This window comes from Sus scrofa, chromosome 14 (genome assembly GCF_000003025.6).
Source record: "Sus scrofa isolate TJ Tabasco breed Duroc chromosome 14, Sscrofa11.1, whole genome shotgun sequence".
Lineage (NCBI taxonomy): Eukaryota > Metazoa > Chordata > Mammalia > Artiodactyla > Suidae > Sus > Sus scrofa.
Genome location: NC_010456.5, coordinates 123,993,272 through 124,020,647, shown reverse-complemented (window position 1 = coordinate 124,020,647; position 27,376 = coordinate 123,993,272). Strand labels below are relative to the sequence as shown.

General features: G+C 45.7%; 2 protein-coding genes across 21 annotated transcripts in view; one reads left to right on the top strand and one right to left on the bottom strand.

Annotated features, from left to right (window-relative positions):
• Positions 1–2,872, bottom strand: part of CASP7 (caspase 7) — a 32,594-nt gene extending 29,722 nt beyond the window's left edge. Inside the window, exon 1 of one of the 6 annotated variants that reach the window (XM_021073322.1) lies at positions 2,026–2,872. Coding sequence is in view for 1 of the 6 variants with exons in the window: in XM_021073321.1 (XP_020928980.1) it covers positions 2,755–2,760 (6 nt within the window). In the remaining 5 variants the exon portion in view is untranslated. Of the gene's footprint in view, positions 1–1,382 lie in introns of all 6 variants that reach the window. The other 5 variants (XM_021073321.1, XM_021073320.1, XM_021073318.1 and 2 more) reach the window with 5 other exon arrangements.
• NRAP (nebulin related anchoring protein) overlaps positions 2,186–27,376 on the top strand; it is an 89,901-nt gene continuing 64,710 nt past the window's right edge. For 3 of the 15 annotated variants that reach the window (XM_021072198.1, XM_021072197.1, XM_021072201.1), the window contains exons 1-8: positions 12,891–13,122; positions 13,462–13,556; positions 14,121–14,208; positions 20,154–20,255; positions 23,384–23,488; positions 25,122–25,226; positions 25,919–26,023; positions 26,764–26,871. In XM_021072198.1, the coding sequence (XP_020927857.1) occupies positions 13,051–13,122; positions 13,462–13,556; positions 14,121–14,208; positions 20,154–20,255; positions 23,384–23,488; positions 25,122–25,226; positions 25,919–26,023; positions 26,764–26,871 (780 nt within the window). In that variant the 5' untranslated portion in view covers positions 12,891–13,050. 15 annotated transcript variants of the gene reach the window in all.

Genomic DNA, 27,376 nt, shown 5'->3' with positions numbered 1-27,376 from the left:
TATTTCCACTCATCTCCACAGCCCAAGACAATCCAGGCCTATCTCGGTCAGCTGTGCCTGGAGAAGGCCTGCCTGGCATTATTTGCTTTTATCTGTTCCCTTCGTAAGACTCAGACTGCAAGGAGCAGGCAGTTATTCAACAGATAATTGCTTATTCAATTGTTAAACACATCTATATTCTCTTTAAATAAATTGACATATAAAACACTTAAAGCATTAGCAGTGCTGGCGCTGTTACAGGCACTCTCCGTAAGCACTCAGTGATTATGGATACTTTCACTATTATCCACTAGGGTCTTTTTGTAGGCTGAGAGCTTCTCCTAAACATCCTTTTTTTTTAGTTCCAGTCAAAGAAAAGTGCCAGGTGCACAGTAGGCACTCAACGAAAATTTCTTTATCAATGTGAAAACTGAAATATACTTAAAAACTTTAAATCTTTCACAGCCCTGAATAAATTGTTGATATGGGACAGACAACAGAACCAAAGAGATCCAGGAGGATGCTTGAGGATGCTTGAGAGCCCAGTCATGATGAACCAAAGATCTAAGGTTCGATCAGTGCCTCCATCTATTAGCCACAGACATTGAACAAACTACTCAATCTCTCTAAGCCTCAGTCTCCTCATCTGTAAAATGGGAAAACGGTGATGCCTAAGTCACATGTGACTCTGAGGATGAACAAAACGATGCATGTAAAATGCTAAACATGGTGTCTAAACCTTCAATAAATATTCCCTGTTATCACCGCTCTCCGCAGAACTCAAGACTAAGGCAACAGCCAACTGTCAACCCTCACCAGTACCTTGAAATCACATTCATGTTTTAAGCACCTTTTGTGGAAACTGAAACAGAACACTCCTCTAGCAATTATTTCCACACACAGCTTCATAGGTGACTGGTACAGGTCACCTCCCAGCCATTGTCTGAATTTCTTTGCAGCTGCTTCCCCTGGAAAATGACACAACACGACTGGTACCTCACTTGTGTCCCAGTGAAGACAATCACCCTAAAAGGCTCCAAGAGAAGAAGCCCACAGGACCTCCACCTCTCACCTCCAGCATCTGGGGAAGGAGAGGGCTCTGCTGGGCACTGAAGTACTCCACTGACAACTGATACACGACTGCTAGGAAGCTGGAGCCTTGATCCTGTATTGAAGAAACTTTGGTTTCCTCAGAGGGATTAAGTAACCTGCCCTAAACCACACAGCTAATAGAAGACAGAAGTGAATTATGAACCTAGACAGTGGCTGGCTATCCTAGATGAAAGTCTGGCTGTGGACCCTGAAGGAGGAAACAGTCTGTAAGCAAACAAACCTTAGGGCCATGCCCTTAGCCAGCCCAGGAGTTCAAGGGAGAAAGCTTGGGAATGACTCACTAGACTCACCCACAAATAATTTTACTGCCCCACAAAAGCCAAAGGTGAATACAACGGCGAAGAGCTGCAGCCTGAGAGTCCTGCCTTCTTCCACTTCCTCAAAGAATCTTCCAGCGCCCTGCACCAGGCACAGTGATGAGGGGATGACAGGAGCTTACACACCCTGACAGCACTGCTCTGCGCCCCAACCCCCTCACTCCATCCTCGCAGCAGCCGCCACCCCGGGCCCACCACTATCCCCATTACACAGACGGGCACAGAGAGGGCCAAGGCCTCACAGCAGAGAAACAGAGTGGGGGGGAGGGGGGGACTGAACCCACGGCTGCCCCACAAGGGAGCTCTCACTGTTAGCCAGCCCAGGCCCTTCCCACCCTTCCAAATCCATCCCCCCTTCTCTGCCAAATCCCGAAGAGCACCGGTGACCCAAGCCCGGCGACTAGGAGGGAAGGGAGGGACAAGCTGAGCAAGCAAGTGATGTTGGGGGCGGGCAGAGCTCTCTCCCTCAAGTTCAGTGGAGCCGTCGGGGCCGCCCAGTCCCTGGGGATCGAATCCCACCGACGGCGCTCGGGGTGGCAGGAGCGAGGGCAGCCGGACGGCCAGGGAGAACGCGGGCGAAAGGAGGGCAGGGCGGAAGCGCGGCGGCCGAAGTTACCGTTCCCACGGCGTCCAGAACTGGTGCTGTCTCAGTCCCTCCGCCCCGAGGGTCTGCGGCCGCTCCAACGAAAGCGAAAGTAAAGCCGCAACGCGGCCAGGGGAGGAGTCGCCCCGGGCAGGACGCCGACCCGGCGGGCGGGGCTGCGGGCCCCGCCTCCGACTCGGGACCCCGCGCTTCTCAGAGTCGGCCGCGCGCGGGACCACCGCGCCGCCGCGCCCCGTCGGGGAGGGCGCGCTCTCACGGTCGCGCGCGTCGTCGCGGAGGGCGCCCTCGGCAGGCAAAGCTGGTCGCGCGCACCGGACGCGTCCTGGGCAAAGTTTGCAGAGATCCACAGGGGTCCCGGAGCTGCGCGCGCAATCTCCAGGAGAAAGTTCTGCAGCGTCCACTGCGCTCCAAGTGACCTGAAGGGCGCGCTCCGCAGACCCGGCGCACGCAGCGTCCCAGTCGGGCGGACTGAAGAGTGCGCCCTGCCGACTTCGCGGCGCTTGATAATGGGGCGCTGGTCAGAGTCCACCTTCCTGCCCTCCCGCTGCCTCCGGTCTACACCGCGACTTCGGCCTCCGCACCGGCCCTGGGACCTGTTCCAAAGGCCCAACGGCTCCTCCTCAGCCAAATCCTGACCCTGATCGTCTATGCGGGGGACTGGGTGCCCGCATCTTCCTGAGTTACCGTCTCCCTAGGGCCAGCCGAGGGAGCCGCCGTGGTCTCCTGCCGCTCAGAACTTGCTTCCATTCGCTGACGCGCCTTCCTCACGCGTGGGCGGCAGGAACTAACAGTTTTCTGCAGAGCACGTCCACACCTCTTAACAGAGCCTGCTGGCCGGGACGTAGCGCCAGAATCATTCATGGACTATTTATTGAGCGCCCTCATGTGTCAGCCACTGGGTACTTGGCCATGAGTTAGTCTAAAACGGGAGAGAGTCTAATATGGTACTTTCACTCGTGCCACCTAACCCCCAGCCTTGCATCCCCAGGTCCCCCAACACCCATGCATGCTCCCACTTTTGTCTTTATTCAACCTGGGACCTCCAGCTGAGGCCTCCAAGGCCTTGCTCTCCAAGATTCCTCGGGGGAGCAGCTTATGCATGCAGTTACACTGAAGTGTAAATAGCTAAGGAGACCTGACAGTTTTATTCATACCAGAGATGTTTGCTTTGAAAGAACTATCAACGCCTTCAGTGAAAGGAACGAACCTTCTTCGTCGTGCATCATTAGGCAAGAACGCATCTCGTCTTTTTGTTTGCTGTCCCCTGGGCCTGAGACTTCAATATCGTCCATAATATCTTACCAGGTAAGGACGCTTCCTTGATTTAAGGAAGACTGGCCGCAGGCAAGTGTAAGGGAGTGATTATAATTTATTACCTTCTGCCAGAATCCTGAATTCCTGAATATTTCAAACAGGCAGTTACACTATTTCCACTATGGATGTGCTATAGGTTGTTTGGGCCACCTACCTCCCTGCCAAATTCCTATGTTGAAACTAAATCTCCAAAATGATGGCATTAGGAGGTGGGGGCCTTTGGGAGGTGCTTAAATCAGGAAGGTGGAGCCCTGGTGAGTGGGATTAGTGCCTTGATAAAAGAGGCCAGGCTGAGCATCCTGGCCTTTTCTATCATGTGAGGACATAGAAATTGCAGTCGGCTACCCCAACGTGGGCTCTGACTAGAACCCAACCATGCTGGCACCCTGATCTTAGCCTTCTGGCCTCCAGAACTGTGAAGAATACGTTTCTGGTGTTTATAAGCTATTCAGTTTCTGTCTTTTGTTATAGCAGCCAGAACAGACTAAGACAGGCTGCGCTACTCTTTTCTTTAACAGCCATGTTTCTGAAATGTCAAGGCGAGCCAAGTCATGGTAGACACAGAGTTAATTTTCTTTTTGAAGGAATTCAGTGGTGAATCATTTGAGAAATGGAATAAAAAGCCTATTAGTAGGGCAAATAGGTTACCCTATGATTTATCGCATTTATGAATTCAAGTTTTGCAGGTTATTCGTGAAATAAGATGAAACACGGTGTTAGATATGGGAGCCACCTTCACAACTAATCCCTCTGCTGGTATTATAGATACAGAATCTGAGGCTCAGAGAGGTTGTCCACACTACAGGCATGCTAGTGGCAGAACCAGGATCAGGTTGCCTAGAAAAATAATGTATTTTCCATCCACAAGAAAGGTCTACCATAGATTATATGAAGCAATTTTGTTTACATGTGTCACACACAGGAATTCGTTGCTGGCTCAGATAGGAAGATGATTTTAAGGAAAACTTTCTTTTTTTATTTTTTACTTTAATGATTTTTATTTTTTTCCATTATAGCTGGTTTACAGTGTTCTGTCAATTTTCTACTGTACAGCAAGGTGACCCAGTCACACATACATGTATACATTCTTTTTTCTCACATTATCATGCTGCGTCATAAAGAAAACTTTCTTTTTTCAGTTCTGTAGTGTAGTTCTCTTATTGCTCCGAGGCTGAATTATCACAGTACCAACAACTAAAATCATAGATACATGAAAGGGAAGAAACAATTTTGAACTTTTCCCTCTATAATAATTGTACTAACCCTTTAGATCCAAATGATATTCTATTCTAATTGTATTTCCTGTGTTTCTCCAGCCTCGGTCCATGTCATTGTTTTATGCCTCCTTTCCAAACTTTAGAGCTTGTGTCTTCCTCTTCACTCCAGAAAAATCCCCATCTCCATTGTTCAGATGATTTCCAAGGGCTGGATTCAGGGATGCTCCTGGGCTGGTCCCTCTGGTCCTTGCCTCCAGCCTTCTCTGCTGGTCACAGGCTGTTCCTGCTAACCCTGCTGAGCTCCCTAATCTCACCCTCACTCTGTTGGGCACCTCATCCCCAAGGGGTGCCACCAGTGATTGCTTCTCCAGCTGTTCACAGGACAGCTCAGGCCAGGCTGTGACTTTCTAAAGAACTCCACTGAAGAATAATCTCTTGAATAACAGAAATGCCCCTCTTAGGACTCACAGGTCCAACCCCAGACTCTGGCTGAGGCACCAGCAGACTTCTGCAAAGGGTAGGGGGAAAGAATTCCCTGAAAGGAGGAATTGTGGCTGTACCTGTCAACCACTGCCTCTAAGCTCTCTGCTCTGTTCTGTGAAAATGGAGCTAAGCCCTTTGCATGTGGCCCCATATTCAGCTTTGCCAGTAGGGGACACTGGAGAAAAGTCACAGGAGGTAAAGGTTTTCGTTTCCTGGTTCTGGTGTGTCTGACAGGCTTTTTGAGCAATGCTGCTCCTGCAGAAGGGGTGGCTTCTCTGGTTCTTACAGCATACCTAGCTTCCTCGGCACCCAGCTCTTCCTGTGCCTGCTGGCCAGCAGCCCCCAACAGCTGGCAACTTCCCGGCACCCTCTCCAGGTGATTTTGTCACAGAGTTCCTCCACTGAGATACCTTCCAACAAATATCTCCCTCTCCGGCACCTAAGAGGGTAAATTTCCAGAAAGTTCTAGAAGACAGATTTCTAGCAAGTTCCACTGTCATGACTTCCATGCATAGAGTAAAAGCCATGAACATGCTCTCTCCAATAAGGTTTAGATCACAGCCCTAAGGCCCTCTGGGGTGGTAGCAAAGAAGTTATGTTATGCTATATGTTGTTATGAAATGGACCGCGACTCCTGTCTCCAGGTGCATACACTGAAATCCTAACCACCCAGGAATATGACTTTATCCAGAGATCGAGTTTTTAAAGAAGTAAAATGAGATCATTAGCATAGTCCCTAATCCAGTATGACTGATGTCTTTATAAGAAGAAATTAGGACACAGATAACACACAGAGGGAAGACCACGTGAAGACACAGGGAAAAGACGGTCAACCACCAGTCAAGGAGAGAGGCCTTGGAAGAAATCAATCCTGCTGAAACTTGATCTTGGATTTCTGGCCTCCAGAACTGTGAGAAGATATATTTCTGTTGTTTAAGACACCCAGTCTGTGGCCCTTTGTATGACAGCCCTAGCAAGCCAATACACATTGGCTATTTGCAAGTGTATTTGATCTGTAATTGCTGTGTTTTTTAAAAGTTCTCTTTACTTCTTACTAGCCAATCTCTTGGTACTTCAGTCCCCCGTTATAGTTAATAATTTGATGTATTAACCTTTCCTTGTTCTAATTACTGGGTGGTTTCTCTCTCCTGATTGGACCCCAACAGCAAGACCTATGTATCCTGATGCCAAGGCCTGCCTCTTTTCTGATTCTGTGGCCTTCGGCAGTGGGAATATCCATTTCTTGACTCAGAGGGGAAGCTCCACTCACCCACAGCATGTGTCGTGGTCCACTGGCCCAGGACAAGGCAACCACAACAGAAGTTCAGGCTTCCCCAGGGTGAGAAGAGATACTTGCCGAACTATGGTCACCGCCATCTGGTGTGCAGGCCCCATGACTACATGGAGGAACTTGACTCTGAAGCCACCAGCTGGTGGGAACTTTACTCATCCTAAGCCCATGTGATCACCCCTTACAGCTTCCCCCAGGCACCACCAGATGGGGGTGAGAGTAGGGTGGGAGTTCTGACCTGGGAACGCATGAAAGCTAGAGACAGGCCCTTGCTCCATGACTTTTGCACCCCGAGTATCTGGACACACGTTGCACAGTGCAGAAGAGGGAAGGATGGAACCAAACTGACATCTTCAGCTGGAAAATAGAGTGGGGTTTCATGGTGTGTCTTATACACTTTCCTTATCTCATACAACTTTATGTCAAAAAGAGAAGCCCCAATCAAAATGGTCAGAAGACCTAAATAGACATTTCTCCAAAGAAGATATACAGATGGCCAAAATACACATGAAAAGATCCTCAACATCAGTAATTATTAGATTAAGGCAAAACTGCTGTGAGATATCACTTCACACCAGTCAGAAGGGCCATCATCAGAAAATCTACAGCAATAAATGCTGGAGAGGGTGTAGAGAAAAGGGAACCCTCTTATACTGCTGCTGGGAATGTAGGTTGGTGCAACTGTTGTGGAGAGCAGTGTGGAGGTTCCATAAAAAACTAAATATAGAACTATCATATGATCCAGCAATTCCACTCCTGAGCATATACTCAAAGAAAATCGTAATTCGAAAAGACACATGCACCCCAGTGTTCATTGCAGCATTGTTTTCAATAGCCAAGACATGAAAGCAACCTAAATGTCCATCAACAGAAGATTGGATAAAGAAGATGCGGTACATATACACAATGGAATATTACTTGGCCATAAAAAGAGAATGAAATAATGATATTTGCAGCAACATGGATCAACCTAGAAATGATCACACTAAGTAAAGTAAATCAGACAGAGAAAGATAAATATAATGATGCTGCTTTTATGTGGAATCTAGTAAAAAAATGATACAAAACTTATTTACAAAACAAAAACAGACTCAAAAATTTCAAAACCAATTTATGGTTATCAAGGGGGAAACGCTGAGGGGAGGGATGGTTTGGGAGGTTAGTACTGGCTTATACACGCTACTATATATAAAATCAGTAACAATATAGCTACTATATATTGGAATTCTATTCAATACTCTCTGATAGCCTATATGGGGAAAGAATCTGAGAAAGAATGAATATATATGTATAGCCGATTCACTTTACTGTACACCTGAAACTTACACATTATAAGTCACCTATACTACAATAAAATTTAACTTAAAATAAATGAAACTTAAAAAACACTGGGAGTTCCTGTCGTGGCGCAGTGGTTAACGAATCTGACTAGGAAGCATGAGGTTGCGGGTTTGATCCCTGACCTTGCTCAGTGGGTTAAGGATCTGGCATTGCCATGAGCTGTGGTGTAGGTTGCAGAAGCAGCTCAGATCCCGAGTTGCTGTGGCTCTGGCGTAGGCTGGCAGTTACAGCTCCAGTTATAGACCCCTAGCCTGGGAACCTCCATATGCCGCAGGAAGTGGCCCTAGAAAAGGCAAAAAGACAAAAATAAACAAACAAACACTCTCCTTTACTCCCATAATCAGTTTCCTTAAGTGACTGACCCTTAGGCTACCCTGTGCCATATCCCCTCGGCTCACCAATAGCTCCATGCATGTCACCAGGATGTCTTAAGTTCCTGCAGCAGCATCTCCCTGCTTCTCTGCCTCTGGGCTTTCTCCAAAGCTGAAGAGGTCTGTTCGGCTTGTGCAGACAAGTGTACCTAGGGGTAAAGGGAATTATTGCACAGAGAGCACTTGCAGCCAATGGGAAATGAGAGTTGGGCGGCTAAGTGTCCCAGCATCCTGCCCTTTAGTGGACAGTCTGGGGACACATTCTACATGATTTATCGGGGGGTCCCTAGCAAGATTGAATCCAGTTGCCCACAGTGGTAATTAGCTCAGAAGGTGCCCTTTATTAACCCTTATTTCTCCGGCTCACTCCCCTCAAACCCTCACTCCTACCTTGTGGGATCACTTCCACATAGACTACCCACACCCGGGTTCCTCCCCTCAAGCTCCACTTTGGGGAGAACCTATGCTAAGGCACCGGAAGAAACAACCCCAATCTAACCAGAGGAACAGCGACCCTCAGAATGAAGTCTTGGTAGCTTTCCTTGACTTCACATCTGTCACCTCTCTGTAATTTCAAAACCATCTTACATCCATGGCCCTGGAGGGCACTGAAAATGACTCAGAGCTGGGAAAAGTTACTGCATATATTCTTGATGACAGAACCAAGAAACAAAAAGATGTTGACCAGCTGAAATAATGGGGCCGCTATCAACAGGATGCAACTTAACAGAGAGAAGCGAGTGCCACGTTTAAGTTCAAAAAGGAAACCGATGGGCCTTATGCTGATCATGATCATCATTAATGTGAAATGATCACAATCTCCCCATGAGGTAAGACCAAAAAAAAGGAGTTCCTGTTGTGGCTCAGCGCTTGAAGGTGCAGGTTGGACCCCTGGCCTCGCTCAGTGGGTTAAGGATCTGGTGTTGCTGTGAGGGGTGGTGTAGGTCGCAGTCGCAGCTTGGATGCGGCATTGCTGTGGCTGTGGTGTGGTCTCGCAGGTACAGCTCCACTTCAGCCCCTAGCCTGGGAACCTCCATATGCCGCACATGTGGCCATAAAAATCAAAAGCAAAACAAGCAAAAACAAAACAGCCAAAGCAATGGGGGACTCTGCTGGCAGAAGCATCGAGATGAGGGATTAACAAGCCTCTACGTGATCTGGCTCTGGCTCACCACCACCGAGCCCAAGCCCTGGACCCCTGCTGGTTGGATTGGTATCAGGCACCTTTCAGGAGCCACTTTCCAGCCACTTGGCCTCCCCTGTCTTAGGACCTTGGCCCGCTTGTGTCGCTGCAACCTCGGCAGCAGGAGTGAGCTCTGTGTGGGCTCTGGTCATCCTCAGAAGGGCACAACCGACTGTGTCTTTGACCTGATGCTGCCTTTCCTTTTTTTCCCTGTTGCTACTGAGGCATGAGATACTGTGGGACTCCCTGGGAACATATACAGCATGGACGTGGAGGGGAGTTAACACCCAATGGGGCAAAACTTTTGAGAATGAGAAGCTGGGACCAACAGATACTTCCTTCCTCTAGCAGACATTACTGAGTAGTAGCTGTTTATGTGGCCTCTTAGAAGGTAGAGAACAAGAGATCCAATGTACTTTACATCAGAAAGAACCCTCCATGGAGTTCCCGTTGTGGCTCAGCAGGTTAAGAACCTGACTAGTATCCATGAGGATGCAGGTTCGATCCCTGGCCTCGCTCAGTGGGTTAAGGTCCCTCATGGCTGTGGTCGGCAACTGCAGGCTCTGATGTGACCCCTAGCCTGGGAGTTTCCATATGCCTCGGGTGCAACCCTAAAAAGCAAAAAAGAAAAAAGAAAGAAAAGAAAGAACCCTCCTGTTTTCTCTGCCTCCTTCATTTCCTGCCTCCTTACTTCTGCTCCCTGCGACCACACTTCTAAATAAAGTCCTTGCACACAAGCCTTTGCCAGGTTTTTTGGAGAACCTAGGCTAACACGTGTTCTGAACCAATCCCGGGCCCAGAGGAACATGTGCGCTCATTGGCTAAGGCTTGGAGGGCCTGATGTAATCCCTGTGACAAGGGGGCGGGGCTCCACCAGCTGTGAGGGGGTGGGACGGACACAGGAAACCAGCCACAAGGTCCAGCCAGCAGATGAGGGCTGTGTGTCTCTTGCTCTGGCAATGAATGTTCATTTTAGGTCCATTTCCAGTTCTATGGGGTTGTTTTTCTTCACCATGTCTGATATGTAATAACTGCCTTTTAATAGCAGAAGTGATGGGATGAGCCAAACTTCACATTTTCATTTTGGGAGATCCCTTTGTGGCTCAGCGGGTTATAAACCTGACTAATATCCATGAGGATGCAGGTTCAATCCCCTGGCCTTGCTCAGTGGGTTAAAGATCCAGAGTTGCCAGATGCAGTGTAGGTCTCAGATGCAGCTCCGATCCCACGTTGCTATGGCTATGGCTATGGCTGGGGACTTCCATATGCTATAGGTGTGTGGCCCTAAAAAGAAAAAAATAAATCTTTCATTTTGGTCACCCTTGTTTTCACACGGGTGACGGAGCACTTGTAGCAGCCATGGGGTGCAACGACAACCTTAAAGATGTGTTAGGCCATTTTTTTCCTTAAAGGAAACCTGACCGCAATCCCTCACCCCCCTGGATGGGACCAGAGTTCTTTTCTGTGATTACTGGGGCTTCCAGCCCATGGCCAGGCGAGGCTGGAGAAATACCAGATAGAGCAAAACATTTGGGGAACCCATAGGTCTTTGTTCTTTGGCTTTGCTGTTCCCACATCCTCAGGCTGCCTGTGTCACATTTCAGCATGGAGGCTTCCTGAGCCTGGAGTCCCTGCCAAGAGTCCCTCCCCATGCTGAGTGGGCAACCCTGTGCCCACTCCTCTTGATGGGGAACCACACACCAACCCCACCCCTTATGTCACGTGGCCTCTGTCGCTTGCTCTGTGGCCTCCTCCTCCCCCTGTTTCTCCAGACACGACACCAAAGCACTGCTGATTTCTTTCTGCCCTACCTCGTCCCCCAGCAGTCTCCTCAGAGCCTTTTTTTATGCTGAAGGTCACTAATTGGGAGCCCTGCGACCTAACCCTGCCCATGGACCTGTATGGTCTTATTCCCAGTGTTTTACAAAACAGGGAACTTCGGGTGCAGATTCTGATATCTGGCATTTCTGGAAAAATCAGAATATTTGGCAATGCTGGGTATTGATTGCCTCATGACAAGTTGGCCTGGTCGTAAGCATGGTTCAGATGGGGGTGTGTGACCTATGGCTTGACTGGCCCCTGCAGGCAATTTTGGTGTATTAAGTTGATTGTTTTGATTCAGTACATACTTTTTGAGCACTTTTTCCATATTAGACCTTATTCTAGGCACTGGGGATACAGAAATGATAAGGACCAAGGACCCTATCTGGATGGAACCCATATTGCGACGGAAGAGATAGATGATTTTGTTTGTTTGTTTGTTTGTTTGTTTTAGGGCCGCATCTGTGGCATATGGAACTTCCCAGGCCAGGGGTCAAACCAAAGCTGCAGCTGCCAGTCTACACCACAGCCACAGCAACGTGGGATCTGAGCCATGCCTGTGACCTACACCACAGCTTATGGCAACGCTGGATCCTTAACCCACTGGGTGAGGCCAGGGATCGAACCTGCATCCTCGTGGATACTACTCAGTTTTGTTACCACTGATCGACAATGACGGGAACTCCTAGACAATTTTTAAAAGTGGATACAGAAAGCTTAAAATGGCAGATGATGGTATCTGCTGTGAATAACATAAAGCAGAGGAGTGGCCGTAGAAAGCCGTGAACTGAGGGGAGTGAGACACCATCTTTTGTGAGCTGTTTCATGAAGGTCTGTTTTGTTTGTTTGTATGTTTTTGCTTTTTAGGGCCACACTCACAGCATATGGAGGTTCCCAGGCTAGGGGTCAAATCGGAGCTACAGCTGCCCGCCACAGCCACAGCAATGCAGGACCTGAGCCGAGTCTGTGACGTATACCACAGCTCACAGCAACGCCAGATCCTTCACCCACTGAGCGAGGTGAGGGATCGAACCCACAGCCTCGTGTGTCCTGGTCAGATTCTTTTCCACTGCACCACAGTGGGAACTCTGCGAAGGTCTGTTTTAAGGTGATATTTAGGTAGACACCAAAATCAATGAGGAGCTTCACAAAGCCAAGAAGAGAGAGTTCACTTTCGCTGCTGTGCACAGGTTTGATCCCTGGCCAAGGATCTCCCGCAGTCATATATGGGGAAAAAAAAAAAAAAAAGTGAGAGAGAGTTTGCCATCAAGCTGCCCCCTTCTTCAAACCCAGGAGCCAGGGGACTAAGCAAGGACTTAGGACAGTCCAGGGTAGTATATAGAGGCCAGCACCCGGAGCTCTCATCTGTTCTTATTTTTGTATTCTTGCAGAAGCCGAACAATGAGTATCTTACTAAGTTTTCCATCCTCCTCTTATACACATTTTTAAGAGCTAAGGCTAAATTACAAATAGGGTATTTACTCTCCTGTGGAGTGAATCAACCCTGTTTTATTTTCTTTCCCAGGGAGGAGGAAGGGGAGCTGGCCTTTCTGCTTTAGTCACAGGCCTCCCAGAGCAAGCTTTTCTCATTTGGTGTGGCGTATGCCTCTGAGGTCTTTTCTTGGGTCATGATCACAGCTAGTGTTCGACGACTACAGGTGCCCGATCACACATGAGGCTGTGGTCATCCCCATAAACATGATGCCATCATGAGTTCACTTTTCTATTTCGAGAAGCCTGTCAGCTAGAAATACCTCCACCTTATTTCCCAGACGCATGCGTGCTGAGCGAGTCGCCAAAATAGCCCTTTGAGTAAGTGGCAGCTTTAAAAGCCATCCAGAAGCTGACTTCAAACTAGAAGGTCAGCAAAGGAAAGTGGAAGTTGGATTCTGAGCGGTCAAGGTGCCCACAGGAATTTAATCGGAGTCGGGACTTTGCAGACTTGGACAACTTTAAGGGGACTTCTTGGATTTCTTGCCTGTGACCTGTCTCTGTCTCCTCTCTTTGGACGTCAAGATGAATGTGCAGGCTTGCTCCAGGTGTGGGTATGGCGTGTACCCTGCTGAGAAGATCAACTGTCTAGACCAGGTCAGTAGATATTTCTTGGCCTTTGGCAGTGGTAACAAACCTGAGAAATTTATCTTCTCACATATGGACCTGTGGAAGTCTTTTGAACCACTAAAATAAGGTGTATTTCCCACCTTTCTTCAGTTGTACCCATTTCTGGCCACATCTCCTGTATTGTCTCAAAAAAATTGTATTCGTTTATCTACGCATCATAGCCGTGTGTGTGTGTTTTATCACCATTTTATCCCTAAAGCTTGTTTTTTTCTTTCTTTGACTCTGAGATACACAAGAATCCTGAGTCTGAAAAAAAAAAAAAAAAGAAAAGGAATTTTGCTAAAACTTTTTCTATATGATTTGTAGATATGGCACAAAGCATGTTTTCACTGTGAAGTTTGCAAGATGATGCTATCGGTTAATAACTTTGTGAGTCACCAGAAAAAGCCATACTGTCACGCGTAAGTGTTTGCTGTCCTCCCCACCACCCCTTGAGTTGTATTTATTTTTTAAGCCAGTAGCCAGCAGAGGTTCAAATCACAGACTCCTGGGTTAAATCCAAGAAACATCTCCTCCACAGTTTTTACTTACATCCAATCATCAAAGAGACCTAAGACAGGATGTTATGCAACAGAAAGTTGAAAATTTCACATTTCTGATAAGTAAAAGATCAGATCTATCCACTATAACCTCACGTCAAATTATTAAATGTTACATAGAACAGTGTAGTTGCCGTGGGGATGCATGAGGCTTTAAGTGTTTCCTTTTAAATAACTTCAGAATCCTTTTGTATTTCTTCAGAAAGTTTTGAAGTGATCATTTCCAGTTCAGTCTAGTCTATAGGTTAAATAGGTTGAATTTATTTGATTTTTTTTTCCTTTATGACTCATTGCCTGGAAAAATCTTCAAAATAATTATGAAGTTTTATATTTTTTGATTAAAGAAGACTCTGCCTTTAAGAACAGTTTTGCAATCATTGTAGATAAAATATATTTCTAATTTCAGTTTCTGTCTAATTTTTGTAGCCATAACCCCAAGAACAACAGCTTTACAAGTGTCTATCACACTCCGTTAAATCTAAAAGTGAGGCAGTCTCCAGAGGCCATCGGTGGGGTAAGTTTGCATTTCAAAATAACCTTGAAAGAAAATGTCTTAACTCAGGCAACTGTTAGGTTTTTAAGTGTCTCTGCCCAGATGTGAACCTACCTGTTTTCTCCACATATATAAGCAGAGGGCATTTAAGTAGAAAATATTCCTATTTGTCCTACCATAGCATAGAGGCCAATACACAGGATAATCTAGCTCGAATATTCGGGGTCCTTGTGTCCATTTTATTTTATTTATTTTATTTTTTATTTTTTGGTCTTTTTAGGGCCACACCTGCAGCACATGGAGGTTCCCAGGCTAAGGGTCGAATTGGAGTTATAGCCGCCAGCCTATGCCAGAGCCAGAGCAATGTGGGATCCAAGCCGTGTCTGTGACCTCCACCACAGCTCATGGCAACTTGCGCCAGATCCTTAACCCACTGAGCTAGGCCAGGGATCAAACCTGTGTCCTCACGGATGCTAGTTGGGTTTGTTAACAGCTGAGCCACGACAGGAACTCCCCTTGTGTCCATTTTAACCTCTCTGTGTGTGCCAGCTCTGGACACATTGATGCAATAGGCCATGCATACACTACGCACTTAGTACATAAAACAAAGTTCATGTAGTTGGAAAACATTACAAAGGCCTTTCCTTTCTTTTCCTGTGGCATTTCGGTACTAGTTCTACACTCGTAAATCTCTCTGAATTTAGTAGTGTTTAAGGTTATTTGCATTGGAGTTCCTGTTGTGGCTCATCTATAACAATCCTAACTGCTATCCATGAGGACGCAGGTTTGATCCCTGGCCTTGCTCAGTGAGTTAAGGACCTGACATTGCCATGAGCTGTCCTGTAGGTCGTAGACACCGCCTGGATCCTGTGTTGCTGTGGCTGTGACATAGACAGGTAGCCGCAGCTCTGATTCGACTCCTAGCCTGGGAACTTACATATGCTGTGGATGCAGCCCTAAAAAAAAAAAAAAAGATTATTTGCAGTGTGTTTAAGATCTCTTTCCCTATGGGTAGGGGTCAGTCAAGGATATTTTGGTTTGGAACGGATGTTTGGATAGACAAGGAAGCCCTATGGATAAGCCAATCTGTTTTGAAAAATTAACAATAGAATTTTATCAGAGAACAATTGATTGACTGCTTGCCATATAGAATGATGAATCATTTTACCTCCCTCCCCCATGCCTCACAAGTTGTTTTGTGGGATGGAGCTAGCAGCCTTCTAAAATTAGAAAATGATCTACGAGGTGGAAGGCTCTCTAGTAATCTGCCTTCCTCGTGTTACCTCCTCTCATCCTGGCGCTCCTGCCCACCCAGGCCCTCATCCTCCTCAAGGAAACGGACATTAGACTGAGCTTATTCTTATTGTGTGCCATGTTGCTTATTTCACTAAGGGCTCACACCAGTTGTGAGTTTATTATTTTATAACAAACTTATATAACATTTACTGTACAGATGGGGCTCCTGTTGGGGCTCAGCAGTAACAAGCCCAACTAGTATCCGTGAGGATGTGGGTTCAATCCCTGGCCTCATTCAGTGGGTTAAGGATCCTGCATTGCCATGGGTTGAGCTGTGGTATGGGTCACAGACGAAGCTTGGATCCTGTGTTGCTGTGGCTGGGGCGTAGGTTGGCAGCTATAGCTCCCATTAGACCCCTAGCCTGGGAACTTCCATACAGGGCACATGTGGCCCTAAAAAGAAAAAAAAGAAAAAGAAAAAAAAATTACTGTACAATTGCTTAGTTCATTTAATACATTACAATCCAATCAAGTAAATAGTATCATTATCCCCTTCTACTGGTCAGGAAGCCCAGGCTCGGAGAGTGGTTCAGTTACCATTGATTTCTAAGGATCAACGAGCCTTAAGAATTCACAAGCCATCCTAGATTATTGAAAGGCTAATTCTTCTAGGATTTTGCTTTCATCTCTTTTTCTTTGTTTGTGTTTTTGCTGTTGTTGTTTGTTTGTTTTCACCTCTTCATGTCGAGGGCAGCTACACGAAATTGCAATAAATACTGAGGTTAGCTTCATTTCAATAGTGCTGAGCACTCTGCTAGGGCCCATATCTCTGTGATCTCACTGCTTCTTCTCTGTAATGTTATCATGTGACAGCTGGGGAGGCTGAGGCTCAGAGAGATTAAGTAACTTGCTCAGTGTTACCTGGCTAGTTGAATGGGTCCAAATCCAGATCTTTTGGACTTTGGATCCCCTATTCTAAACTGTTGCATCGACCTGTGTCCTCGAGGTGGGACACTCTCCAGAAGGAAAAAAAGCTCGCTTGTTTATGTTTACGACCATCTAGATATTTCTGGCCCCTGGAATTCTGGGGCCAGAGTTGGGCAGGTTAAACACAAGGGGATGTGCTTATATATCAGAGTACTGTTTGTATTTATTTCAAAAAGACCCATAATGTCTGTATCACCCTATGCTAGGTATCGCCTGGCATGTCCCCCTTACAAACTTATAGCAGGTCACACAGTATTAACCTTTCTCGGTGGCAGTGGATTCACTTTCCTTTAACTGTATATGACAGGCCCCCCCTGGATCGAGATTCTCACTGGTTCTATTTCCAGTTGCAAACAGGGGCGTGAGATTCCCAGGAGGCCCGTGTGTGTCTGTTTGTTCGCATCTATGTGAATATGTGTGTGTGTGTATAAATATGTATGTGTGCACATGGGGAGTGTACGTATGCGTGTGTGTAGGTGTGAATATGTGTGCACGTGTGTATGTGCATGTATACATGGTGCATATGCATGTTTGTATATACTCGTGTGTGTATATACATGCCTGTGTGCATATCTGTGTATGTGTGTGGTGTGTGTATGTGTGTATGTGTGTGTTATCTCTGTGTCTATATGATGGATGTGTGTTTGTATGCGTATGTGTGTATAGGCGTATATATGTGTGCATGTGTGTACATATATGCACGCACATCCGTGTGCATATATGTGTGTACATGTGTATGCATGCATGTGTATGTGCATGCATGTGTGTGCATGTGTGTGTGTGTACTGAACAGCTGACTGCTGAGACCCCTTTCTCCTTCCTCCCCCCTAGGGGAAAAATCAACGGGACAATCATGTCCCTTCAAGGCCTCGGATCTTATCACCACCCTACGAGGTGTGGTAGATTACTTTTTTACTCTCTTTTCTTCTCTGGGAGACTTTGCCAGTGGAATAAAAAGCAGATTCATGGGGCATGTGCTCAATTGAAAAAACAAAATAAAGGGATGCTTCAGTAACGGTGGGGAAGGAGAAAAGTCAAGATTTTTAAGTTGGCATTTGAAGTAGGCCAACATTTTTTGTTTTTTCTTTTTAAATGTCACTCTTTAAAAAATAAATGGATAAATAAGTATTTACCAAGACAAAATGTCCTGTTGGCAGCTGTGAATGGACTTTTTAGCAGAATAGAATGTCTGGGTTCTCTTCTATTCAGAAGGTGAACTTTAGCCCTTACCCCACTAATAACATTTAAGGCTTTTTTCCTCTTCCTACTTCCTCTGAATGATCGCAAGTCTTGGGAATGGTCTCTGGGGAGGCCTCCCCAGTGATGGGTTTGTTCTTCGGGAGGAGGACCGAAGATAGGGCTTCCTGTCTGTGTAGGTCCTGTGCTTCTGATTCCTTAAGTCAGTGGTTCTCAAGGAGGGCAGTTTGGTGATGTCTGGGGACATTTCTGGTCAGAACTGGGCAGGTGGGTGGACTGTTGGCATCTGGTGGATAGAGACTAGCTCTGCTCTCAGCATCTGGCCAGGCACAGGACATGCACCCTGTGAATGAACTGGCCCCAAATATCAGTGGAGCTGCCAACAAGAAACCTCACCTTGGAGTTCCCACTGTGGCACAGTGGGTGAAGAATCTGACTGCAGTCCCCATTGTGGCTCAGCAGAAACAAATCTGACTAGTATCCATGAGGATGTGGGTTCTGTACCCTGGGTTAAGGATCCGGGGATGCCACGAGCTGCATTGTAGGTCGCAGACGAGCCTCGTATCTGGCATTGTTGTGGCTGTGGTGTAGGCCAGCAGCTCTAGCTCTGATTTGACCCCTAGTCTGGGAACGTCCATATGCCACAGGTGTGGCCTTCAAAAAATAGGAATCTGAGTGAAGTAGCTTGGGTTACCATGGAGGTGTAGGTCCCATCCCCAGCCCAGTGCAGGGGGTTAAAGGATTCAGAGTTGCCATAGCTACAGTATGGGTCATGGCTGTAGCTGGGATTCAGTCCCTGGCCCAGGAACTTTCATATGACATGAGTATGGCCATTAAAAAAAAAAAGAAAAAAAAAGAAGTAACATTGCCTTAGGTCTATGTAATATTCATGGTAGTTTCTCACAATTCAAGAGGGAAAAGAGTGTGAAGATATGTTAATGTATATACTTTAAAATATGCATATTAGAGCTAAATTAATTGAGCCCAGACAAAGTGCCCTTGACAGAGAACTAGAATTCCTGGGCTCTGAACCTGCCTCTGCTGATCTGCTAAATAATTTATAAAAGTTCACTTCTTTTTTCTGAACTTCTATCCTCATCAGTAAAATTAGTGATTTAAACTTCAACTTGTTAAAGTTGCAGATTTCTGGGCCCTATCCACATACATTATAATATCTGGGTTCGGACCTAAGACCTGATTTTGTTTTTCTTTTGTGGTTAGTTCTTTTTATGTTCTCTTTAAGAACGCTTTGCTTCTTCCAAGATCATGAAGATATTGTTGAGATGTACGTTCTCAAATTGATCTACACATTTAGTGCAATTCCAGCCCAAATTCTGGTGTTTCGCGTAGAAATTGACAAACTGGTCCTAAAATTGATATGAACATACAGAGGTTCTAGAATGGCCAAGAAATCTTGGAGAACAAAATAGAGACACTTAGATTACCAGATTTCAAGACTTACTATAAAGTAGTAGTATTAACTCAGTGTAGTGTTGACGGGCGAATAGATAGACCAGTGGAACACAATACAAGGTCCAGAAATAGAGCTGCACATATATGGTGCCTTGAGTTACAACAAAGTCACCACTGCAGTTCAATCTTTAAATAAATGGTACCGGAGTGAATGGACACTTTAATAGAAAAAATGAGCATTGATACCTACCTCCCTCCTATACATAAAAATTAACTCAAGGTATCTTATAGACCAATATGTGAGAAGTGAAATTATAAAGCAGAGGAGAACACCTACATGAATTTGGGGAGCCAGCATTTTAACAAGCTCCCTAGGTGTTGCATAGGCTAAAGTTAAGAATGACTGCTCTAGGAATTCGCTTGTAGCAAAGCAGGTAAAGGATCTGGTATTGTCACTGCAGTAGCTCAGGTTACTGCTGTGGCATGGGTTCGATCCCTGGCCTGGGAACTTCCACATGCCACAGGTGCAACCAAAAAAGAAAAAAAGAACCACTCCTCTTTTTTTCTTTTTTTCTTTCTGTCTTTTTAGGGACTCACCGAAGGCATATGGAGGTTCCCAGGCTAGGGGTCTAATCGGAGCTACAGCTGCTGGCCTATACCACAGCCACAGGAACACCAGATTCAAGCCGCATCTGTGACCTATACCATGGCTATGGCAACACCAGATCCTTAACCCACGGAGTGAGGCCAGGGATCGAACCCACATCCTCATGGATCCTAGTAGGGTTCATTACCACTGAGCCACAATGGGAACTCTAAGGACCACTCTTCTAATGTCTAGTGTTTTCTAAGCTGAATACTTCATGCTGTGTGAAGAGTCTTTAAGTCTTTTTAATTACACTGCTAAATAGAACTTTGCACCCAGCTGGTGCCCTGTACCTGCCACTCGACTGGTGGCAGAGATGAAGCCAGGGAGACTGATAGCCCACACAGTTTGGGTTGTAGTACAGTTCAGATGCTTTGAAGTTGAGACTTGGGATCCCCCACCCCAGGTTTCACTCTGTATCTGTATCCTTTTGCTTCCTTTCTTTTTTTCTGATGGAAACATCACTGACAACGTCTGCCTTGTGCAGGTTGATGATCAAGACCATGGCGAGCGGTTTAAATCGGTGTTTCACTGGGATATGAAGTCCAAGGACGGGGCAGCTGCCCCTAGCAGCCAACCATTGGATGAGGTGAGAGAAGTGTTATAAGCGGGTTTGGAAACAGAGGAAAGAATGACACGGTATGCAAATAAAATGCATTATGAGTATGACTCCTGGAGGGACTCAGTTAGGCTTTCTTTTATCCAGTTTGTAATTCCAAAGGAAGCATCTGCAAGAGACTTCCGCCAGTGTGTCCCAGCACCACCTCAGCCGTGTCTGCTCCAGTCCAAGCTCACTGACTTCCCCCTTCCAACCCCTGTGTTGCTGTCACTAGGATCAGCCATCAGGCTGGAAACTAAGGCTGCCTTTTTGTCTTCTGACACCTGACACATCTGCACTCCTACCCTGCATTTCACTATCCCAGCTCTGATGCCCTCATCTCCTACCTGGATTTTCATGAACCTTCACTCTCGCGGGTTTGCCCCTCTCTGGCCTCCTTGGGACACTGGGCACATGCATCTTCCTGGTTGTCTCTGATGTACTCTTCCATCACCTGGGAAGTTATGGTCACTCTCTCCTGACAGCCTCATCGTTTAAAAATCCCCAGCCATTTATTTTTCATGATCCGCAGAATACTTGCACTTTTCTTGTAAAAACATCTCACAGCACAAAGCTAACCCCTTGTCCACCATCTCCCACCCTAGTTCCTTCTGTCGTGGTTCCCATTGTTATCAATCTTGTGGGTATCCTTCCAGATTCTCTCTGCTCATTTACAAATTAATGCCTATATAACTTTTTGCTGCTTACATTTGGATATGACTATTGCCATTTATTGAAAGACCTGTAATAACTTACATAACCATTCTTTTCTTTGGTTTTCTCGTCTGTAAAGTGAACTTTAAACAGTTCCTGATTCACAGAACTGTTGTAAAAATTAAGAGTATACAAATATAAAGCTCTTACTTAGAACACGGATCAGCACAATAAATATCTCAGCTACTTTTTTTTTTTTTTTTTTTTTTTTTTTTTTTTTTTTGCTTTTTAGGGCCATACCTGTGACATATGCAAGTTCCTAGGCTAGGGGTCGAATTGAAGCTGCAGCTGCCAGCCTATACCACAAGCCACAGCAATTCAGGGGATGGAACCAACATCCTCACGGATACTAATCAGTTTTGTTTCTGCTAAATCACAATGGGAACTCCCTCAGCTACTATTTCTTATTGAAAATTATATATGTATATTTCTATTGAAATGTATCATTTTTTTTTCCATGACACAATATGCATTGTTTTATAACTTGCATTTTTCACGCAACAAATACCCTGGAGATATTTCTATGTCAACAGCCTTTAAGCTGTTTGGGTGGGTATATCATGGGTGCAACCATTAAGAATGGACATATCATGCTCTCTTATTGATGGGTAAGATTATTTTCATTTTTTCCTCTTTTTCTTCTTTTTCTTTTGGTCTTTTTAGGGCCGCACCTGTGGCATATAGAAGTTCCCAGGCTAGGGGTCAAATTCAAGCTGTAGCCACCAACCTATGCCACAGTCATAGCAACAATAGTTCCGAGCCTCATCTGTGACCTACACCGAAGCTCACAGCAATACAGTAATGCCAGATCCTTAACCCACTGAGTAAGGCCAGGGACCAAACCCGTGTCTTCATGGATACTAGTCGGGTTCATTGCCACTGAGCCACAACAGGAGCTCCCTATTTCCATTTTTTTCTATTATAAAATTGTAGTTGAACACTCTTGTGTATGACTTCTTTCAGACACAGTGAGTATTTCTCTAGAATGGATAATGGAAAATGAGGTTACAAGGTCAAGGGTATGTGCCTTTTTAATTTTAATGGACCCTGTCAAATCGTCCTCTCAAATGGCTATACATTTTATATATGGCCACATATTCTCACCAACACTTGGTATTATCAAAGCATGGGATGAAAGTTTTGACAATCTGTATCTTGTTTTGTTTTCATTTATTTATTTATTATTATTGTTATTTTTTTTTTCTTTTTTGCCATTTCTTGGGCCGCTCCCGCGGCATGTGGAGGTTCCCAGGCCAGGGGTCTAATCGGAGCTGTAGCTGCCAGCCTACGCCAGAGCCACAGCGGGATCTGAGCCGCGTCTGCGACCCACACCACAGCTCACGGCAATGCCGGATCGTTAACCCACTGAGCAAGGGCAGGGATTGAACCCACAACCTCATGGTTCCTAGTTGGATTCGTTAACCACTGCACCACGATGGGAACTCCGTTTTGTTTCAATTTAAACTTCCCTGATTATGAGTGTAGTTGAGCATATTTTCACATGTGAACTATCTGTCTTTCTAGATCTCCAAAGGTTGGTTCTGCCCAACCTGTCCAACTTGACTCACCTCCAGCCCCCTTGGCTCCCCATCTTCCCTTCAATTCCCATCAAACTCACCTCCCCATGGCCTTTCACCCAAAGCCTTCTTGCTTTTATTCATGCCAGTCCACACTCCTAGAATTTATTCAGCATGTATTTATGGAGTATTCTATGCCAGACACTGTTCCAAGCTGCTGGAATCCATTAGTGCACAAAGCACAAGAAAATCCCTGCCTTTGTGGAACTTGACTCCTAGAGTAGAAGCTGTTCTTTCTCCCTTTGCATCATCTGTTCACTGACCTTAGCCCTGGAGGTCCAGCTTCTTTAAAGCTCTCATCATATTTATCTTTAATATAGTACATCTAAGCACAAAAATGTTTTCTAATTGCTAGTTGTGTCTTATGTTAGTTTAATCTCCCTAGATGGGTCACAAGTGTCTTCAAAGGCAACTTCGCCTCCCCTCCCCCTTTTTTTTTTCTTTTGCGAGGGTTAATTGCTTAATCTAATGCTTGGCACACAGGTAGCAGGTTTTTGAAGCCTGGCTGAATAGTGCTGATGAATCTCAGCTGCCTAATCTTGGTGTGATAATGAGGAAAGAAATATTAAGTTACATTTGGAGGTCTTCTCTGACAAGGTGAATCTCAGAAAGTTGGGTTATTTAGGCCATTTGGTTATTTTCTAGGTTGAAAAAGAATGAACATTCTAGTGAGCTGAGACCTGTCACGTATTAAAGGAGCTTATAGTTTTTAGAGAATTTTATCCTTTCTACCTTATATTGATAATGTATGTGGGTATAGGGAGGGTGAGCTTACCAACCAGATGTGTGGGGTGTATATTTGTATGCATTTGTGTTTTTCCTCTATAGAGAGCTTATTGGCCTGGATATGGGAAAGGGAATGCTTGGTGCCCAGGATCTCTGCCTGACCCTGAAATTGTAAGGATGGTTGAGGCGCGAAAGTCACTGGGTGAGGTAAGGGCCCTAGAAATTACTTTTGCAATTAGTTTGAATGTTTATTTTAAGACGGTGGGACAGAATACTCACCCTCCCCCAAAGATTCCCATGTTCTAATCCCTGGAACCTGTGTACATGGTTCTTTTATGGCCAAAGGAATGTTGCAGATATGATTAAGGTAAGGATTTTTTTAACTGAAGTATAGGGTTTTTTTGTCCTTTTTTTTTTTTTTAAGGGCCACACCCATGGCCTACGGAGGTTCCCAGGCTAGGGGTCAAATCGGAGCTGCAGCTGCCAGCCACAGCAACGCAAGATCTGAGCTACATCTGTGACCTACACCACAGCTCACAGCAACGCCAGATCCTTAACCCACTGAGCAAGGCCAGGGATCGAACCTCTGTCCCCATGGATACTAGTTGGGTTTGTTAACCACTGAGCCACGACAGGAACTCTAAATTGAAGTATGGTTGATTTACATGTTGTGTGTTGTTTTAGTTTCTTGTGTACATGTATGTATGAATATGTATATGAATATATATATGTGTGTATGAATATATATATGTATATATTATTTTGCAGATTCTATTTTATATATAGTGGTTTGTGTCTGCTAATCCCAGATTCCTAATTAAGGCAAGGATCAGATAGGAAGGTTATTCTGGATTATTACGGTGGACCTAATGTAACTGCAAGGGTCCTTATGAGGAGGGAGGCAGGAGGGTCGGAGTCAGAGAAAAGATGCTGTGACACAGAAGCAGAGGCCAAAGCCAAAGAACTCGGGCAGGCTCTAGAAGCTGGAAAAGGCAAAACAACGAATTCTCCATGACAGCCTCCAGAAGGAATTGGCTCTGATGGCTTATTATTATTATTATTATTATTATTATTATTTTGTCTTTTTGTCTTTTTGCCTTTTCTAGGGCCGCTCCCTTGGCATATGGAGGTTCCCAGGCTAGGGGTCTAATCAGAGCTGTAGCCACTGGCCTACGCCAGAGCTACAGCAACGCAGGATCCGAGCCGTGTCTGCAGCCTACACCTCAGCTCACGGCAACGCTGGATCCTTAACTCACTGAGCAAGGCCAGGGATCGAACCTGCAACCTCATGGTTCCTAGTCGGATTCGTTAACCACTGTGCCACGACGGAAACTCCCCATTTAGTAATTTTTCTTCAGTAAATGGAAAGAAAACAACAGGAACACAATTGCTAAGGAGCTGTGTCTTCTTAGGAAAACTAACCATCAGAGATACTCAAAAAGCAGGAAGAGAAAAGAACAGACCACTTACTCGCAGTGCTATAGAACTGTCTCCAGTGAACAAGTTATGAAAAACTGTCCTGCATAATAATTGCTGCAGTATCATATAAGCCTTTGAGTCAAAGAGCATCCCTTTGGTTGTGCCTGGTTCCATATCTTTTAATATAAACATGGAAGGGGAAACCCTTTGACCTGGGAAATGTTATATCTTCAGCCTTGAAGGTGTTATTCAAATCACCAGGTGAACGAACATTTTAGAATTTATCCAAGGTGACTGAAATGTCTTCTAAGTGCCTTGTGCATCCGGTTGGCTTGGTTCTGAATATGTTTGCTATTGCAAATTGATTAGTTCTCATTGGATGTTGTATTGGCTCTCATGCTGACACTGATCTGACCAACAGGAGTACACAGAAGACTATGGGCAACAGAGGGGCAAGGGGAGCTTTCCAGCCATGATCACACCTGCTTACCAAAGGGCCAAGATAGCCAACCAGCTGGCCAGCCAAGTGAGTGTCTCAGTGTCACCATCCGTGATGCTAATTTTTGTCCTTATCTGAGATTCAGATAACATCCAATAGGAGAGTGCTTTGGGGAGGCAGGTACCCTTAGGGTGATGCAATGGAGAACACTGTGTTCTTTTCCCTGTCAGTCATTCTCTGTGCCTTGATGGGCCACTTCTATCGATGGAGAGAGGACCACGTAGCTCCCCCCAGGCTGCACCAAGTAATTTCTTGAAGCGGCTTTAGCATTAAGGGAACTGATTGTTGTCAAGTGGATGGCAGATCCTCCTGAAGAGTAGCACAGCTTGTTGGTGAAGAGCTCAGAGTTTGGAGCCAGAATGCTGGGATTGGAATCCTGGTGCCCTCCCTTAGTAGCTACGGAACCATGAGCAAATTTCTTAACCTCACAGCTTCACAGCTGCTCATTTGTAAAAGGGGGAAAAATCATAGCCCTGCCTTATGTGATTGTTGTGGAGATGACTTACTATTTATTAGTGGTTAGCAGTTCCTAGCCCTGTCTCATTACTTAATGCATAAGCATTGGTGCTTTTTGGAGAGGAGCCCATAAAGCAAGCCAGAAAGACTTGACGCATGTTTGCATTGAGTTTTGCCCAGTGGTAGCTTTGGGATGGCTGGGAGGTGAGGTCCTCACAAAGGCTGTTGGGTGTGACCTTGACTCTATGCTGTCTCTTCACCAGGTGGAGTACAAGAGAGGGCATGATGAGCGCATCTCCAGATTCAGCACAGTGGCAGATACCCCTGAGCTGCTCCGGGCCAAGGCAGGGGGACAGCTTCAAAGTGATGTAAGAGATGATGGAGGCCAATGTGCAGTCATTCTCATTTAAGGTTCCCCATTCTTTCCTCACTTGGAGGAGGAAGCAGAGAGAATGTAGGTGGTGTCTCAATTCTGTGTAGGGGCCAGGAAGAACTTTCTAAGGTCAAGGATGGTCAGGTCAGTGTTGACAGCTAGTAAGACCTTGTGAAAACTCCTCCTTAGAGAGAGAACTTTACCTGGTGTTAGTAACAAACCAGATATATCTGATTAATCTGAAAGAATTCTCTCCTTGTCTCTGCAAATTATAGATGATAACTCCCAAAGAATTTCTATCATTTGCTTTTTCATAGCCCATTTGGTCCACAGCATAAGACTGAGAACCCAATGTTGTTTGAATGAGAAGTTTAAGCATGAATCCAGGGTCAGCTTAATGAGTAGCTTCCACTTCCCTTGGGTTGAGAAGTGGTTTTGGTCTCTGACACTTGACTGGTGGAAGCCTTCTTGCTCTGCCTGGCCCCACCACCTGGCCCACAGCAGGTGCTCACAAATATGTGTTGAATTCTACATTGAGCATCTCCCTGGATCAGGAACTCAGCTGGGTTTTGGGAATAAAATGGTTAAAAAGAAGCACAGGGTCCATCAAGCTCTGAGCCAACCACACTGCCATAAGAGTTGTGACCGGAGATATTCTTAGCAGGCTTTCCACTCAGATCACTGGTGGGTAGGAGGATTGTGGTATATGATTCAAAATTTGCTTTCATTTTCCAGGTGAGATACATGGAGGACTATGAACAGCAGAGGGGAAAAGGCAGTTTTCCTGCTATGATCACACCCGCTTATCAGATAGCCAAAAGAGCCAATGAGCTGGCCAGTGATGTAAGTGTCCAGGGCAGCGTTGTCCTCTTATAGGGGATGAAGCAGGAAGTTACCTGGGCCTGGCAAGTCCAACTTCCTGTCTCCTTTGGTGTGTACCATGAAGCCAGAAACTAGCTTTCCTTTTTATTTTTCCTTTCTTTCTTTTCTTTTTTTTTTTTGGCTGTACCTGCAGTATATGGAAGTTCCCAGACTAGAGGTCGAATCAGAGCTGCAGCTGCCAGCCTATGCCACAGCAATGCAGGATCTGAGCCGTGTCTGTGACCTACACCACAGTTCACAGCAATGCCGGATCCTTAACCCACTGAGCAAGGCTAGGGTTCAAACCCAAGTCCTCATGGATACTAGTCAGGTTCATTATTGCTGAGCCACAATGGGAACTCTCTCCTTCTTTTTCAATCAGTTTTACCAGGATAATGATCAGGCACCTTTATGTCTAAGACACACTCCCTAGACCCAATCAGAAAAAGAACATTCCATAGGACATTCAGTTTTTACTTTTCTGGCG